Source organism: Gavialis gangeticus, unplaced genomic scaffold (assembly GCF_001723915.1).
Source record: "Gavialis gangeticus isolate Ggan-Ray unplaced genomic scaffold, GavGan_comp1, whole genome shotgun sequence".
NCBI classification, from domain to species: Eukaryota; Metazoa; Chordata; order Crocodylia; family Gavialidae; genus Gavialis; species Gavialis gangeticus.
Genome location: NW_017729001.1, coordinates 34,524,905 through 34,540,121, shown reverse-complemented (window position 1 = coordinate 34,540,121; position 15,217 = coordinate 34,524,905). Strand labels below are relative to the sequence as shown.

The 15,217-nt window shown below is 62.0% G+C and overlaps 1 protein-coding gene across 3 annotated transcripts in view; it reads left to right on the top strand.

The window, feature by feature from the left end:
• Positions 1-15,217, top strand: part of TTC28 (tetratricopeptide repeat domain 28) — a 296,592-nt gene that overhangs the window by 268,356 nt on the left and 13,019 nt on the right. For all 3 annotated transcript variants that reach the window (XM_019507357.1, XM_019507358.1, XM_019507359.1), the window contains exons 11-13: positions 2,655-2,820; positions 7,191-7,331; positions 9,940-10,084. In XM_019507357.1, coding sequence (XP_019362902.1) covers positions 2,655-2,820; positions 7,191-7,331; positions 9,940-10,084 — 452 coding nt within the window. The remainder of the gene's footprint in view (positions 1-2,654; positions 2,821-7,190; positions 7,332-9,939; positions 10,085-15,217) is intronic.

The window sequence follows — 15,217 nt, the reverse complement described above, 5'->3', positions numbered from 1 at the left end:
AACTACTTCACAGTTAGGGCGGCTAGGAGCTGGAACCAACTTCCAAGGGAAGTGGTGCTGGCCCCTACCCTGGGGGTCTTTAAGAAGAGGCTGGATGCCTACCTGGCTGGACTCATTTGAGTCCTGTTTCTTGTTCTGGGGTTTTGTTGTTCTCCCGTCCTGGTGGGGGGTCGGGCTAGAAGATCTACTAGGTCCCTTCCGACCCTTAATCTATGAATCTATGAATCCCTGCTGTGTTGGCTCCATGGCACGTGGGGGCATGAGCTGGGGCTGGAGCTGCTGTGGGGGCAGGAGCCCAGGCTTATTCTCAGTGCTGGTTGCAGAGAGCCCGGACATGTCTCTTCGCTGCCCTGGGCTTGTTTGCAAGTATCTGCTCTCCTGCCTCCTCCAGAGCCTCTTGTGCAGGATCAGGCCGTGCTTTCCCTTGCCGCTTTTTATTCACACGTTTCCTATTCGTGTTCCTGCTGCCAGACCTGCCCTCCCTGCCAGAGCTGTGGGTCGTGGCCAGGTTGTTGGCCTTCGAGGAGGGGATGGGACCAGAGGGGTCTGATCTGGTGATGCCTTAGGGCAGAGTGCCCCTGGAGACACCATCTCGGGCCCCTGCAGGCAGCTGGCTGCGTTCTCTGGGCTCCTCTGCTCGCTCTCTCCTCCTGGTGCCCGGTCTGAGCCCACGTTACACTTCCTGCCTGTCCTGTTCTCGGTCCCCCTGCACTTCCCATGGCCTCTCCCTGCTTCGGGCAAGGTCCTTGTGCTTATGGACACATCTGCCCCATGAAGGTTTGTGTCAGGGGTGTGCCTGGCACACGGGACCAGAGCAGCTGGGGCCTCTGGCACGCGCAGGATGTGACGGCAAGGAGCCTCGGGACATAGGGGCACGTCCATGGCTCTGACGTTTGTCTGGGAATAGGAAAGTTTTTAGGTGCTTAGTGTATCTGTTTTTCTACATCCAGTCTGCCTGGATTTCCCACAGGCAGTTTGAAGAGCAGTAATGAGATTCCAAGCATGCCGGCAGCGAGAGAGAAGCTTTTATGCATAAAAGAGTCCCCGCTTTAATTGCATTTCTGTGCTTTATACTTCCAAAAGCTTTTGGTGTGTGTTCATTGAAGTGGATTCCCAAGAACAGACGGGCGTCCCGGCTTCCTGATACGCCATCTCACTGTCTGATCCTCTGAATCCTCTTCACATGAATGTGGAAACATTTATCACAGAGGAGCAGGGAGGATTAATTTGAAGAGGATCCTTTTTTGCAGGCAGCTGTTGTTCATTATCTAATAAAGCGATGACTATAAATCTTCACAAGTTCTTTCTGGATATAATTTAATAATTGTAACCCTTTGCCATGAAAAGCGAAAGAGACAAAGAGCGCTAATTCAGATGGCACCGAGCACTCTGCAGCACGTGAAGCAAACCCCCCCAGGCAGGCTTCTTTGCCCGGGGTGACGTGTTTTTGGCTAGTCGTGCCTCTCCGATGACTTGTGCTTGAGGTGACTTGACAGCAAAACGCAAAGGGATGTTCCCATCTGGCAGCTGACCTCTCCAGCTGTATACGTTGCAGAACGAGATGCCAGCGGTTTTCCCACGTTGGAGCCCAGCCAGACTGGCAAGCAGGCGTAGAAGTTGTCCCTGCGATCCGTAAGGAGGTACCCCCCTCCCAGGCAGCGCCTTTGCGGAGAGCAGGCCTGGCCCATCCAGCTCTGCAGGGAGAGGGTCACGTCACCTGCCTCAGCCCCGCTGTCCCCCCCCGCCAAGTCCTACGTGTGCGACGGGGGTCGTCTCACCTCCTGCTGACTCTGGAGACCTCTCAGCCGGCGACTTCTGTGCCCCAACTCAGCCTCTGCTTCCTTCCCTGCAGGTGGGGAGGGCAGTTGGGTGTCCTCACGCCCTCGCTGCTCCCAGGGACCTGCCGCCCCCTTGCTCGTGTCACCAGAGCAGATGGGTCGTGGGAGCAGCCGTCCCGTGGATTGCAGGCCGTGGGGATGCTGCATGAACCATCAGGAGGGGCAGGTTTATGGGGGAAGGTTTATTGGCGGTAACAGCTGAATTCCTGTGGCATAGCGTGTGCCTGGTCCGACCACGTCCTTCGTTTCCTCACGTGGTTGTCAAGTTCTGGCTGCACTGTTTTAATGTGCATTAATGCACCTCTTCTGTTGTCCCCTAGCACGTTCTTGTGTGTGCGGGTGCAACGAGGATCCTTCGTGGTGCCAGGGGTCTCTGCTGCAGTGACAACGTTGTTGTTCACTGTTCGGGCCTCGTGTGCCCCATTGATGTGATTCTTGACAGGTGTTTCTTGTGAGCTGCTGTTGAAGTGTGAATTGCCCTGGTAGAGGCTAGTGAGAAACCTCTGGTTGATCATTTAGACAAGGTTGCTGCAATGGCAGGTGCCTTCTGAATGTCCAGTTAAGTCCTGCTCAGCCTTCTTGCCGTGAGCCATTGCCGGCAAAGCAAAAACCAGATTTTAGGTGCAAAGTCTGCTGTAGCATGTTGGATGGGCTTTTGGAAAGTCCTGTGGTGACGTGTCACAGTCCGCTGCGCTCCGGTTCTGGGGGAGGCTCCTGGCCCTTGGGACTCGTAATAGTGGCCCGGTTCCCCTGGTGGCTGCTGGCAGCCTGCTCCCTCCCCGTGTTGATCATCTGGTGCCTCGTGTCTCCTTGCAGGGATCCTGAAATTCCACGAGTGCTACCTGGGGGACAGCGCGGCGGAGAGCGCCGGGGACTTCCACGAAGCCAGCAGCGTCAACCTCCAAGCAACCACCAGCTCTGGGCTGGAGATGTACATCTCCAGCGTGCGAGAGGCACTGGGCGTGGACTCCTACTACACCCGGTGAGTTTGGGGTTGCCATGTTAGTTTTCTCCCTCCATCCTGGAAGTCCCTTATGTATCCTGGGGTGAGCTGAGACCCGGGAAGTCTGAAACCTCTGAGTGTGTGGGCTAGTTCTGCAAGGAGGCCTCCATAAGGTTGCCTCGCTGTGCATCCTCAGCCGTATGTGCTGCAGGTAATAGCTCTGTGCGTACAGACGGGCCTTGCACCCGCATGTTAGGGAGCTGGATGTCTCATCACTGCTGTGTGTGAGCAGATGCCATTCAGAGTTACCAGCGCCATTAGTTTTCCCTCCACAACTTGCCCAGGAGAGACTTGGTGAATCTTGGGAGAGCGTTAGGGGTAGAGCAGAGCAAAGACCTGGCAGCAGGCAGCCCATCTCACGAGTTTCTGCAAACAGGTCACGCCTTCCTCCCATTGCTTTGTTGTTCAGATGCGCCACACAAATGTCTTCGCACATTTTTTGCTCTGTGGATTGGTCATGAATATCCAAAATCCAAGCTGTGCTCTCAGTTGAGATGGGCCTGATGAGCCACACCAGATTGTTTTGGTTCCCGGCTGGCTGCGCACACAAGCGCTTCTGGTGTTGGTACTTCTATGTGCGAATGACACGTTGTTTTCTGCAAACACTTCAGTCTGCGGAGCGGCGTCCGGGATGTCTCCGCCCATGCACCTGCTCTGGGCCCAGACTGGTCATGTGGGGGGGCTGCTGGAAAGGAGACAGTGGCTCTTTTGCTTCTCTTTGAAATCTGCTGTGCGGTCGTAGCCGCCTGTGCTCTGAGCAGGTGAGTCGCTGCCTGCGGGCAGAAGAGCAAGTGTGTTCAAGGCGAAGTGGTGCTGGCCACCTCCGGCAGGGAGGCAGCAGCTTGCTGTTTTGCTGCGCCTGGATTGCACGGTCTGTTGTGACCTTGGACAGTCGCAGTGGCACTGAGAGCTGCCGGCAACCTGCCTGGTGCTGAGTCCCAAGTGGGGTGCCCCGAGGGCTATACAGTGACCAGAGCCAGGACTGCCATGGGCCTGGCTTGTCGGCTCGGGTCGTGTGTCAGCAGCCCTGTGTGCACGGGATCTGCCTGTGGCACAGACCGACTCACTGCAAGCTTGGAAAGCCACGGACTCTGCCCTGACAGAGCTACCCTGGGCCTGGCCCCCGAGAGCCAGGTGCTGCTGGAGGCGAGGGGGTCATCATCCAGGAGACAGGTCCTCCAAGAAGCTGATGGCTTGGCACAGAGAGGAGCTTGCAGCACGGAGCCAAGGAGCAGGCGCTGCTTGGGAGTTTGGGAGCCCCTGGGGGCGAGGTCCCTGCAGGGAACGGGGGGTCCTGGGAGGTGCTGGACGCAGGCCCTGAAGCGTGCCGGGAGGGGCTGAGTGGAGCCAGGCCCTGGCGAGGGCACCTCCCCATGCTGGCTTGGCCTCTGGTTGTCATGGGCCCAGGAGAAAACATCACCCAAAATGTGCGTGTGGGGGGTGGGTTATAATGTGGGGACATGCAGCCTCCTCTCCGTGCGGAGATGCCAGCACCCTCCTGCCTACACAGGTTTGGGCAACAGCCCTGAGGGCCACGAGCCAACTCCATGGGGCATCCTGGCACTGCAGCCGCATCCGTAATTGCACTTAATGAAGGTGACGTGTTTGAAGCGACACAGCCAGGGCTCCTAGGGCTGCCACAGACAGCAGAGGCCTGTTATTAGCCTTTGATGAGCTTGCACTAATAACACGATGTGTGATTCCTAATAGGCAGGGAGAGGTGGGACTGGCGCTTAACAGTCAGTCAGTTCCAATAAACGTGTTGGCAACACAAAGCTGCTCTCGCTGCTGCGCTCGGTAATTGCGCTGCCCTTTGTTCTGGGGCTGCTTTTCCAGCGGCGCTAATCAGCCGCCAGCGGGGATGGGATTCCCAGCGCCTGGTACCAACTCCCTGCCACCGGCTTGTCCGAAGGGATGCAATGGCTGGGACTGGTGGCTGCAGCACACCTGGCGGCCTCTCGCTCGGTTCCTGCGCCACACGTGTCCTCCGCTGGCGCCACGGTCTGCAGTGCGTCCCCGGCCCCACGCGGGGAGAGAACAGACATGCCCAGAGGTCTCTGCCGCCAGAGTGCCACCCTGCCTTGCTTCTTCAGCCACCTGAGCTCTTCTTCGAGCCAGGGAGCTGCAATCCACCTGCCGGCCGCAGCCATCTGAGCATGAGTGCAGGGTCTCCGGGCTGGTGCCCGAGGCCTGGAGGAGCACGTGGGCCCTTGTGAGTGGCAGGGAAAGCCCAGGACGGGGAGCCGTGTCCCAGCAGAGCTCGCAGGGACCAGTCTGCAGAGCCGTGGAGACCCGACCGGCCTGTGACAGTGGTTGGCCCTGTGATGGCTTCAGCTCAGGTGCTGTCGCCAGGAAAGCTCGTAGATGGAGACAGAAATTATAGCCCAGGACTTTCAGGCTCTGAATATTCATGGGCTGCTTGGAAGAGTCTTGGCAGCTGGCTCACAATTTATGAGCCGTTTATGAATGGAAATCTCTTCCCAATAGCCGCTGAGTTTGCATAGTCTGCAGGCCTGGCTGGAGCAACTGGCCTCCAGTCCAACCCGACCAGAAATGTCACCTGCGTTCCTGGAAAGAGGCCTGGCCAGGGCGCTGCCAGCCAGGGAAGGAGCTTGAACAGGGAGGCAGAGGTATTGGGACCATAAGGAAAACCAGATACGTAGTTTCTGCCTTTCAGTGGAAATCCGCCAAGTAAAACCCTGACCTGCTGCTAGAGAAATTACTTGAGGGTCCTTCCATTTCCTTGAGACTTTCCAGCCAGCTTTGTTAGCATTAAAATTATTAACTTAATCCTGGAAAAGCTAAACAAGTTGGGCAGTCTCTTCAGCGCATCACCGTCTGAAGACCCCGATGGCTGTAAATCTTGGCGGCAGTAGGCTGTAACACAAACACGCACTGCTCGACGGGCAGAACGCAAGCACGCCAAGAGCCACGTGTGACCCATGTGGGTTGCGAGCGGGGGGAGAAGGTGATCCCCAAAAATCAGAGACCAAAGTGTTTGGCCTCCCAGGTGTGTTGACTGGTACAAAGGCAGAAGGGAGAACGGGAGGACAGAGACCAGCAAAACGTAGCTCGGTGGCAACAGACATTGCGTGCCTACAAGACGGCTGATTGTAGCTGTTCTCTGCCGGGCTGCCCAGGTGTCCACGCAGGGGTGGGATGTTGGCGGAGTCCATGTGGTTCGTGTAGCTTTTGAGCTGGGAAAAGGACGCAGGCTTTGAGGCTGAGGCATACTCCCATGCAAAGAATTAAAAAGCTCCACTTGTTCATTGGGAAGAGTTATTAGGACAAGGAAAGAAGGTGCAAACCCCGGTTACAGGAATTCCCAGCTCTGAAATGCTCTTTGTGGCACTGGAGCAGAAGACTAGAAAACCCCTTCCGAGGGGATCCTCGATCCTGAGCTGTGGAATGAGCCTGTGCAAGGCAGGGGCCCGGAGCTCGTGTGCCCGTGGGCTCCCATCGCATTCGCTGTACCCAGATATTAGTTGCCAGCCTCATGTGCACTCCCTGTTTGCACGGATGCGTTCTCATCCCACACCCTCATCTGGGGAGCCAGCATGCCAGCCATCCCAGCGATCCCGAAAGCCCAAGCATTGCAATGCTGCGCTCTTGTACTTGCTCTACTGCTTTTGGAGCCTTTCTGGGTCACGCGTACCAGCTCTCCGCAGCTGGACAGGCTTCAAACGTGTTTCCTGGTCCCAAGCGAGAGCTGAGACTCGTGGGAGGACGCGAGGCTCCAGATGCTGGAGTTTGTGGGGGGAATACCAGGTGTGTTGCAGGGTGGCAGAGCTGAGAGCGAGCTGCTGTCTCCTGCTGCCCTCTTCCCAGGCTGACCGTGTGCATTTTGTACCTCCGTCCCTCTCGCCGCCACTCGGAGCAGTGCCCGGTGTGACAGTGTGCCCCGGCTCTGCTGGAAGCTGGCGCTGGAGCTGCCGATTGGGCTGGTAGGGCACGGCAGGCGGCCCTGGGCAGGTCCTGGGAGAGGCAGAGGCAGGGGACAACAGGGATGGGAAGGGCTAAGTGAGAGCTGTGGAGGGTGGTTTTCCCCAGGCCCCCAGCGAGACCCCACCGGCCTGAGCCCAGACTTGTGGGGGCTCCAGTCTCACTGCATCAGGCTGTGGCTTTGCACCTAGGGCCTGCCGTAGGTGTGAGCATTGGGATCCAGGATCCATCAGGTGGGCCACAGGCAAATCCCGTGGAGGATGCCAAGGCAGGAGGAGGGAGGGGGTTCTCCTGACACAGGCTCCAGCCAAGGTCCCCCACACTGCTCCCCCTTCTCCCTGCTTGGCCCTGGCGAAAGTTTGCCAGGGAGCTTCCGGTGACCCCTTTTCCCTGCTGTCCCCCCGCAGAGCCTGCGCCAGCAGTGAGACGGAGAGCGAGGCCGGGGACATCATGGACCAGCAGTTTGAGGAGATGAACAACAAGCTGAACTCGGTGACGGACCCCACCGGCTTCCTGAGGATGGTCAGCAGGAACAACCTCGTCAACAGGTGGGTGCATGGGCCTGCTGCCAGCACAGCCAGGGATTTCTGGCAGCGTCACCCAGCCTGGAGGGGAGCGGCGAGCGTGCCTCTCCCATCGCTGTGGCTGGGCCGGGAGCGCTGCCTCCAAGGAGGGGCGGGTGCCGGGGCAGTCCCTGGGGTGCTGCCCTCTTCACGGAGCGGGGGCCTGGCTCCCCTCCATCGGGGATCGCTCTCCTGGCCACGCCAGCCCGCAGCATGGAGGCCTGGGAGGGACCTGGCAGCCTGCCACGAGCGGGGCTTTCTCCTCGGCTTTGACCCACAGTTAGTGGTGTCGGGGGACAGGGCGGCTGCTGGACACTCACGTCCTTGGGGGACTTAGCCTTGGTTTTTGCCAGCAGAGCCATCTGGTTCAGGGCCGGCCACTGACCAGGTGTCGGGGAGGTGGTTGGGACAGTGGAGGGAGCGAGATGGCTGCGGTCAGTCCCCCAGGGCTGTCGTGGGGAGTGTGCAGCTGGCACCCTGATATCTCCAACCCCTCCGGTGTGCGCGGCTCTGGGGCAGCCGGTCCAGCAGTCTGGCCCCCGTGGCAGCGAGACGCAGCTGGGTGCTGGGCGCGCTGTTTGTTTGCAGGCTGCAAACGTTTGCTTCCCATTGATTTTAACTATCACACTAATGAGCTGGGAATGCACGGTGTCACCTCCGTAGCACCGGCTGATCTCAGCCTCTCGCGCCTCGCGCTGATCGCAGCAGGTGTCTGAGCTGGAAGTGCACGGGGTCACTGCGCCCCAATGAAGATGCTGCAGCCTCCATGTAGCGTCTGAGCATGGGGGGCAGCCTGTGCCCTCGGGGGGGGGTGTCTCCCTTGTGCCCTACACCCGCTTGCTGCCCCAGGGCCAGCCTGGTGCCCAGAGCACGTGCCTGTGCGGGGCCCAGCTGGCTGCAGCATCCTAGCAGCCGGCCAGCCAGGAGGCCCCAACATCCCCGTTGCAGGCACTGGAGCCCGGGTGAGGCGGTCACCCCCGAGGCCGGAAGCCAGGCGAGGCTGTGGTGCCGGTGCTGGGGAGTGCCATGCAGCCAGCCCCTACAAGCAGCTTCAGGCTTGATAAGACAGCGGAGGGGTGTCTGGCTGCCCCGGACGAGGCGGGGGCCCTGGGAGGCAGATAAAAGCGCTGGCCAAGGAGCCCTTATCTCCTTGGTCCGGTGCCAAGCCAGACACGGTGTGGGGCCGTCTGAGCACGGGCCGAGGGCTGGGTGGTCTGTGGGTCCCGGCGGTCAGGGCAGGTTGTGGAGGCTCGGGGTGCAGCTGTGGGGAGGGGGCTACACTGCTGTCACTGCTGCCCCGAGCGAGGGCCCGGCTGGGGTGCGCACGGTGCACCCCTGGGTGCAGAGGCAGTCTGACCGCCTCAGGGTCATCGTGGGTGCAGCCCAGCTCAGCCCAGCCGAGCCGAGGGGCTGCTTCCCCACTCCCGCCCCCAGCGCAGTGTCCATGCGGGAGACCAGCCCTGGTTTCTGTGGGGCCTCGTGCTCCCACCCACGGGTCTGTCCCGTGCACACAGGGCATGCAGCAGGCTTGCACCGGGGATGCATCGGGGCTTCTGCGGTCCCCAGACAAGGGCAGATGCAGCAACCCCGAGCCCCAGTCTCCCCCTTCCCCGCAGTGGTGGGAAGCCCCCAGGGGTAGTATTGGCTTGGCACAGCAGGGCCTGGCAGGGCAGAGCTGGTGTGCGGCAGGAGGTGCCAGCGCTCTTGGGCTTGCACAAAGGGACTGTTGTCCCCCCATCCTCCTCGCTGTCTCTTGCCCACACGAGGAGCCGGGACATCAATCTTTGATGTTGTAGCCTCAGATGTGGCCTAATAAAAACCCATCTGAGTGGCGAGCTGGGGCAGCGGGGCTGCGTGGCTTCGGGGCGGTCCTTTCAAGATGACGGCAATGCTGCTGATTAGAGCAATCGCACTCCCCGGGAAACGAGGCCCGATGGTTGCGAGAGGCTCGCGAGTGCCATCTGCAGGCACCGTGCTCCTGCCAGGCCAGGCTCCATCCGTCCGAGCCGCTGCGGGGCATTGGGGCTCAGGCCCGGTCAGCACCTGCAGGGCGGCCATCGGCCCCAGGCCTGGCCTGGCCTCTGCGCAGCCCGAGCTGGGTGCTGCTCTGTGTCTGTCCATGTCCAGGGGCCCTCGGAGGTCCCTGCTCCTCCCCAGCCCCAGCAGCCTGGTCCGGACCCCATGCTGCCTGGTGAGCCAGCTCCCAGGAGCCATTGGCGGGAGAAGGTGCTGGGCAGATGCGTTTGGGCGGTTTGCACCGCAGCAGCGAGGATGCCGGGGGCTGATGGGCTGCTCTCCGCGGCAGCAGGGCGTGGGTGTATGTGGGGCTGCAGCTGACTCCCAGCGCGGGGGACGGGAGCTGCCCCCCTCAGCCGCAGCGAGCATGAGCACGCCTCCCCTGCCCGCGCCCCAGCTGCCCGGTGCCACTGCCTGCTCTCGATGCCACCCTGCTCGGCGCCACGTGGGACTGAGCAGGAGGATCCAGCCGGGCCAAGATCTGGTTCGTGGGACCCAGCCCTGCCTGCATGGGCGGTTGGGGGGATCCGGCTCTCCTGTGCCTGCAGGTAACCTTTCGCTTGCCTCCTCTCCGCAGGAGCTGTCAGAGCATGACCAGCCTGTTCAGCAGCACCATGTCGCCCATGAAGGACGGGGCGTCCTCCCTGCCCCGGCGCCAGGCCCCTTTCAGCAAGCCTCCACTGCGGGCGCTCTACGACCTGCTCGTTGGGCCCATGGAGGGGGTGAGTACATGCCTGGGGAGGGCAGGGGGAGTCTGCAGGGGCCAGGTCTTGGGCCTGGCACGCAGAGCCAGACCATGCCTGTCTCCCCAGCCTGGCACACCTCTGCCCCGGGCTTCCCACTGGCCAGTGGTGGGGAGGCCTGGGCAGCGGGTCCTGCTCAGAGACCCCAGAATGGTGCTGGGACGGGTCAAGTCCACGCCTGGGCAGCCCTGGGAGCTCAGGCTGGTGAGGGTGAGGCCCTGCAGCTCCATGCGAGGCGCTGACTGCTGCGACCAGGGCTCCTCTGAGCTCGGACTGAGGAGTGATCTGCCCGGTGGGTCACTGGGTGGCTCGTGGTCACTGATGGGTCAGCTCCCTGTCCCCAAAAATGTGCATCGGACGTGGGGGCACAGGCTTCCCGCCACAGCTCCTGTCTGCAGCTGGCCTGTGCCTCCCGCACCCTCGCCAGGTCTCCAAGGCCTTGGCGGCTGCGGCCCCTTCCCTTCCCTTCATCCCCCTCCGAGCTCTGCCTCCTGCTGCCCGCGGCCGCCAGCACCTTCAGCCTCGGCTGCGTCCTTCCTCCAATGAGGCGACAGCGCGACGGAGCATCCTAACCCGGCACTCATGGAGGGCATTAATAGCCTGGCCTGATTTACACCCTGTGCCGAGGCCAGGGGAACATGAGTTATGCCTCTGGCACGTGAGTCTCCGCTCCTTTCACTGCTGCTGGGAGCGTGCAGACAGGGGCCGTGAATCACATCCCCGCTCCCCAACACGTGGTCTCTAGGTGTCCGAAGGGCATCGGCTGCAGCCCTGGCCCCAGAGACAGGGATGACCTGGAGGAGTCGGCGGTAGGGCACTGATGTGCAACACAGCACAGGGGCCTCAGCAGCTGAGGACAGTTTTGACATAGGGTCTTGCTGAGAGGTGCGAGAGGCAGGGAGGGCGAGCTGATGCCTGGTGTCCTCCGGCAGGGTGACGCCTGCCAGCTGCGGCCTCAGGAAGGTCTGCGATGCTGGCCCAGGACAAGGGGGCTGTGACGGTGCCGGCGGGCTCACACAGGCCTGCGGGGTGGGTCGGGAGGTGCCCCACGCACTCAGCTGACGTCTCGGAGGTCAGAGGTTTGACAGCACGCTGAGTCAGGAGACATCTGTGCTAGTGGAAGCAGGAAATCTGTGAAGGCCGGAGAAAAGGCTCCCTTTCCTTGCTGGCTTTGCTCAGCTCTGCCCCCTGATGCCAAGCCTGGTGCACAGCTAGGTCCCAGGTTCCTCCGTGCGCCGCTGGAGGGCAGTGCCGCACCGCCGAGGCCAGCCGGCTGCAGGGCTCCTAGATGGAGCAGGGGGCTGGCGGGGTTCAGCCTTTCAGTACAAGTAGTGGAAGGAGGAGTCCAGGGCAAAAATCGCAGCCACCTCCAGACTGCGGGGATTAGTCCCGTCACGCCGGGCTTGTAATTATTTGAACAACTGTCTGCTCGGCAGCAGGGCCGCGGCTCTGGGGCCAGGGAAGCAGAGCGGAACAATCCCCCGCCCCGGGCACCGCGTCGCAGCCTGCTGCGATTCGTGCCCAAGGGGTGCGCGCTGCCTTCGAACACGCTGTCCTCTGCTGTCAGCCTGGCGGCCGCCCCGGGACCATCATCTGCAGGAGCCCGCCCTGTCGTCCTGCGCATCGGCTGTCGCCGCGCATCACGTCAGCCCTCCTCATCCCTGGCGGAGAGCAGAGGGGGCCGCGCTGCTGAGGCAGCTGCCTCTGAGAGATGTCGTGCGGGCCTGGGAAGCGGGCGGCAGGGGCATGCCAGGTCCCCAGGTCACTGTCAGCCATGTGGTCAGGGGTGTCGGAGGGAGTCCTGTCTGCTCAGAGATGCCCTGGGAAGCGACTGCAGCAGTGCCAGGCACCACTCGCATGCCCTGCCGCTTTCTAGCCAGCCCGCAGCCCAGGCTGCACCAGGGGATGCCCCTGCTGCCATGCTGGGGGCCTGGGAGAGCTGAGCTAGGTGTGCGTGGGGTCAGAGACCCTGGTGCTGCAGCCTAAGGAAGGTCCCAGCCCTTTGCAGTTCCAGCGCCCTTGTCCCGGGCAGCCCCTTCTCCTGTGGGGCAGCCCCCACTGCATGTTGGGATCTGGTCCCTGGGCACGGCGGGGGAGGAGGCACCGGAGCCGCGGGATCATTGCAGCGGCTGTTGGCTGCTTGCTCTTAGCCGGCAGACACGGGAGTCCTTGTCCTGCTGTCTTGCTCCCTGCCCTCCTCTTGCTGACGAGTCAGGTGCTTGTGCCCTGCTCGAAGGCTGTGCCCAGCAGGGAGGGACAGGCCCGACTGGCTGCGCCAGGGCTCTGGCCCAGCCCCTGGCAGGGGCAGCGCGGCCACAGTGCAGGCTAGAAGGAGGTAGCCGGCCTCCTGAGAGCCACGGGCTGGCCAGGGCTCTGCACATCGCCAGATCTCAAATAATCTGATGCTGGAGCTTGGCTTCTGCCCTGCTTCTCTGGCCAAGGACGGTCTGGAGCAGGGGCTGGGCAGCTGGACGGCCCAGTCCTCTCAAGGGCAGTCGTCGCCACTGTCTATCACGGCGCTGGCTGTTAGCAAGGTCGGCGGCTCATCAGCACTCCAGCTAACAGCACAGTTGCCTCCCAGCAAATCATGTCATCGCCAATGCAGGCGATAACACGGCCTTTCCTGCCCCTGCAACCGGCTGAGCACCGGCCCAGGGGCCCGTGTCCTTGGCTTGCTGCAAGAGCACAGGCACCCAGGGCCCTGCCGTCCAGACCTTGCCCCCCAGCTCTCGCCAAGCAGAGGCTTGTTGTTTGGGCACCCCCTGAAGCCAGCTCTGAGATGGGCCCAGGATGTGCAAACAAGCCCAGCAGTTGTGCGGGTCTCCCCCTGACGTGCACGCAGCCGTCACGCAAAGCAGATGAAACTCCAGGGGGTCTCACGCAGTGCGCGCGTTCGGCCAGGCACATGTCAGGATGGCTCAGGCGGCCCCGTGCCGCGGCCCACGGCTTGGGCTGCAGAGCAGCGAGTCAAACAGAATACATAAAGAAAACATTTCTGGAAGACAACAGCCCCCCGGCAGGCAGCCTCGGCTTGTCAGCTCGGTCTCTGCAGAGCGGCGAGATGGAGGCGAGGCGGCGCATTGAGCTGCAGAGCACGCAGGCCGGCTCGCCACGGGCCCCGCGCCGGGGAGACCTCCCTCCAGGAGCCGCTGGTGCTTGTAAACAATATGTCAGGATGGAGCGGATGCTCTTCCCGGGAAGGCCCCCGAGGCAGCCGGGTGTCAGAGCGACTGACCCCACATCTCTGCCTCTCAGCGGCACAGCGGGGTGATCTCGGAGCTGCCAGGAGGGCAGGAGAAACAGCGAGAGGCCAGTGACTGTTTTTAACGCCAGCTAAAAGAGAATTTCCTTTTTCTTCGGCGGCTCCGTTCCCATTTTGATAGGAAAGGCAGTGCCTTGTTCATGGTTTCTCTCTGGGAAGCTGCTGCGACTGCCTCTTGTTGGGGTGCGGCGCGGCCTCGGGCAGCTTTTGGGACGCAGCGAGGGTGACTTCAGTTCCTCTCCCAGCGTCGGTCTCTGCAGCTGCCGGTGGGTCGAGACCGCCGTGGTAGAGCCCTGCTTCTCTTGGGGTCGCTCCCATGGGGCAGGGCAGAGAGCTGAGGGCCAGGATGGAGGTGAAGACCTGGCACCACCCAGAAAACTCACCAGATCCTTCTCTGAAGGTGTGTGGCCGCTGGGTCTTGCTTGCAGAGAGGTGGCTCCGTATGTGTTTCCAGCGTGTCCAGGCATCCATGGCTGGCCACCACCTAACCCCTGTGTTTCCAGACCTGGTGCGTTCACTGGCAGGTCCCTGCCAGCCATGTCCTGCCTGGGGTGGGGACGGGCTCTGCAGGGTGCAGCCCAGGTGGAAACACCCTCTGAAGCAAGGCACTTAACAAGGCCGAGGGACAGAGCATACAACATCCAGCCCAGCGCACCGGAGTGGACAGGCATGTGCCAGCTTTCTGCGGTTACAGCCAGTGAAACACAAGCACCGATGCTTCAACCCAGCGGCTCCGGTGGGGAGCAGGCAGGCGGGGGAGACGGGGGTGCAGCACAGGACGCCGCACCGAGAGGATACGGGCAGCGGCGTCCTGGCTTGCTGGAGGGGTCGTCTTTGTCCTGTCAAGACCGATGCTGGCAGCGGCTGAAGGCAGCGGCACGGGTGTTGCTCAGGAGAAACTAGAGCCCTGGTCTCCATCCTGCGCTGGAGGCAGCACCCTGAGCATGTGGATCTGGGTGACGCCAGAATGGGTCAGGGTGGTGGCAAGGTCCCAGCAGGGCAGGCAGGAAAGCTCCACTGTCAATGGGCAGACAGGCGACCGGCCCGTGGCACCGGCTGCTCCAACACGCGGGCAGTGAATGGCTCACTAACGGGTAGCGACTGCGGGTTGGCTGCTCTGGACTGGCCAGATGGAGGCACCGCTTCCATGCTGCCTGTGTCACGCGTGACCGGCAGGCTCCTGGTTTTGGGGGGCGGCGGAGGTGGAGTCCAGTGAGCTTGGAGCAGCCGGACCGGAGAGATGAAAGTGGAGGTCGCATACCTGTAGCGACGTGGTGCCGGGACTGGCACGTGCCCAGCGCTGTTGAACTGGACGGCCAGAGATGTATCCCCCGGCAGTTCAAAACTGGTCGCGGCAGATGCCGGGGAAGGTCTGACAGGGTGGACGACTCCAGGGACACGCAGGTCAATGCTGTCCCGGTAGAGCACCCGCGCCCACCACTGTCAGAGGCGGGGCACGGGGTAGGTGGGCTGCTGGTCCGACCCAGTTTGGCGCTGCTGACATTTCTGCACCGTACGTGCCCTCCAAGTCCTGCTGTGCTGGGCAGCAGCCTCCCCACCCCCAGGTGGTCTCCGTGCAGGGCCCTTTGCAACATGGGGAGACATTGATGGCAAGCGTGAGCAGAGGGTTGTGTGGCCTCCAGCACTGCAGGTGCCTGCACGAGGCTTTGGTGAGGGGAGGCGATGAACTGATGGCCGCAGGCCACCCAGCCCCTTCCACCCGCGTCGTGCGCGGAGCCTGGCCGAGGCACGCGGCCAGGGGCCTGCCTGGCATGTCAAGCAGTGCCTCTGCCTGGTGCTTGCTTTCTGGGAGGCAGCTAATTGTCCGGTTCGATCATAAAGTTCGTGGG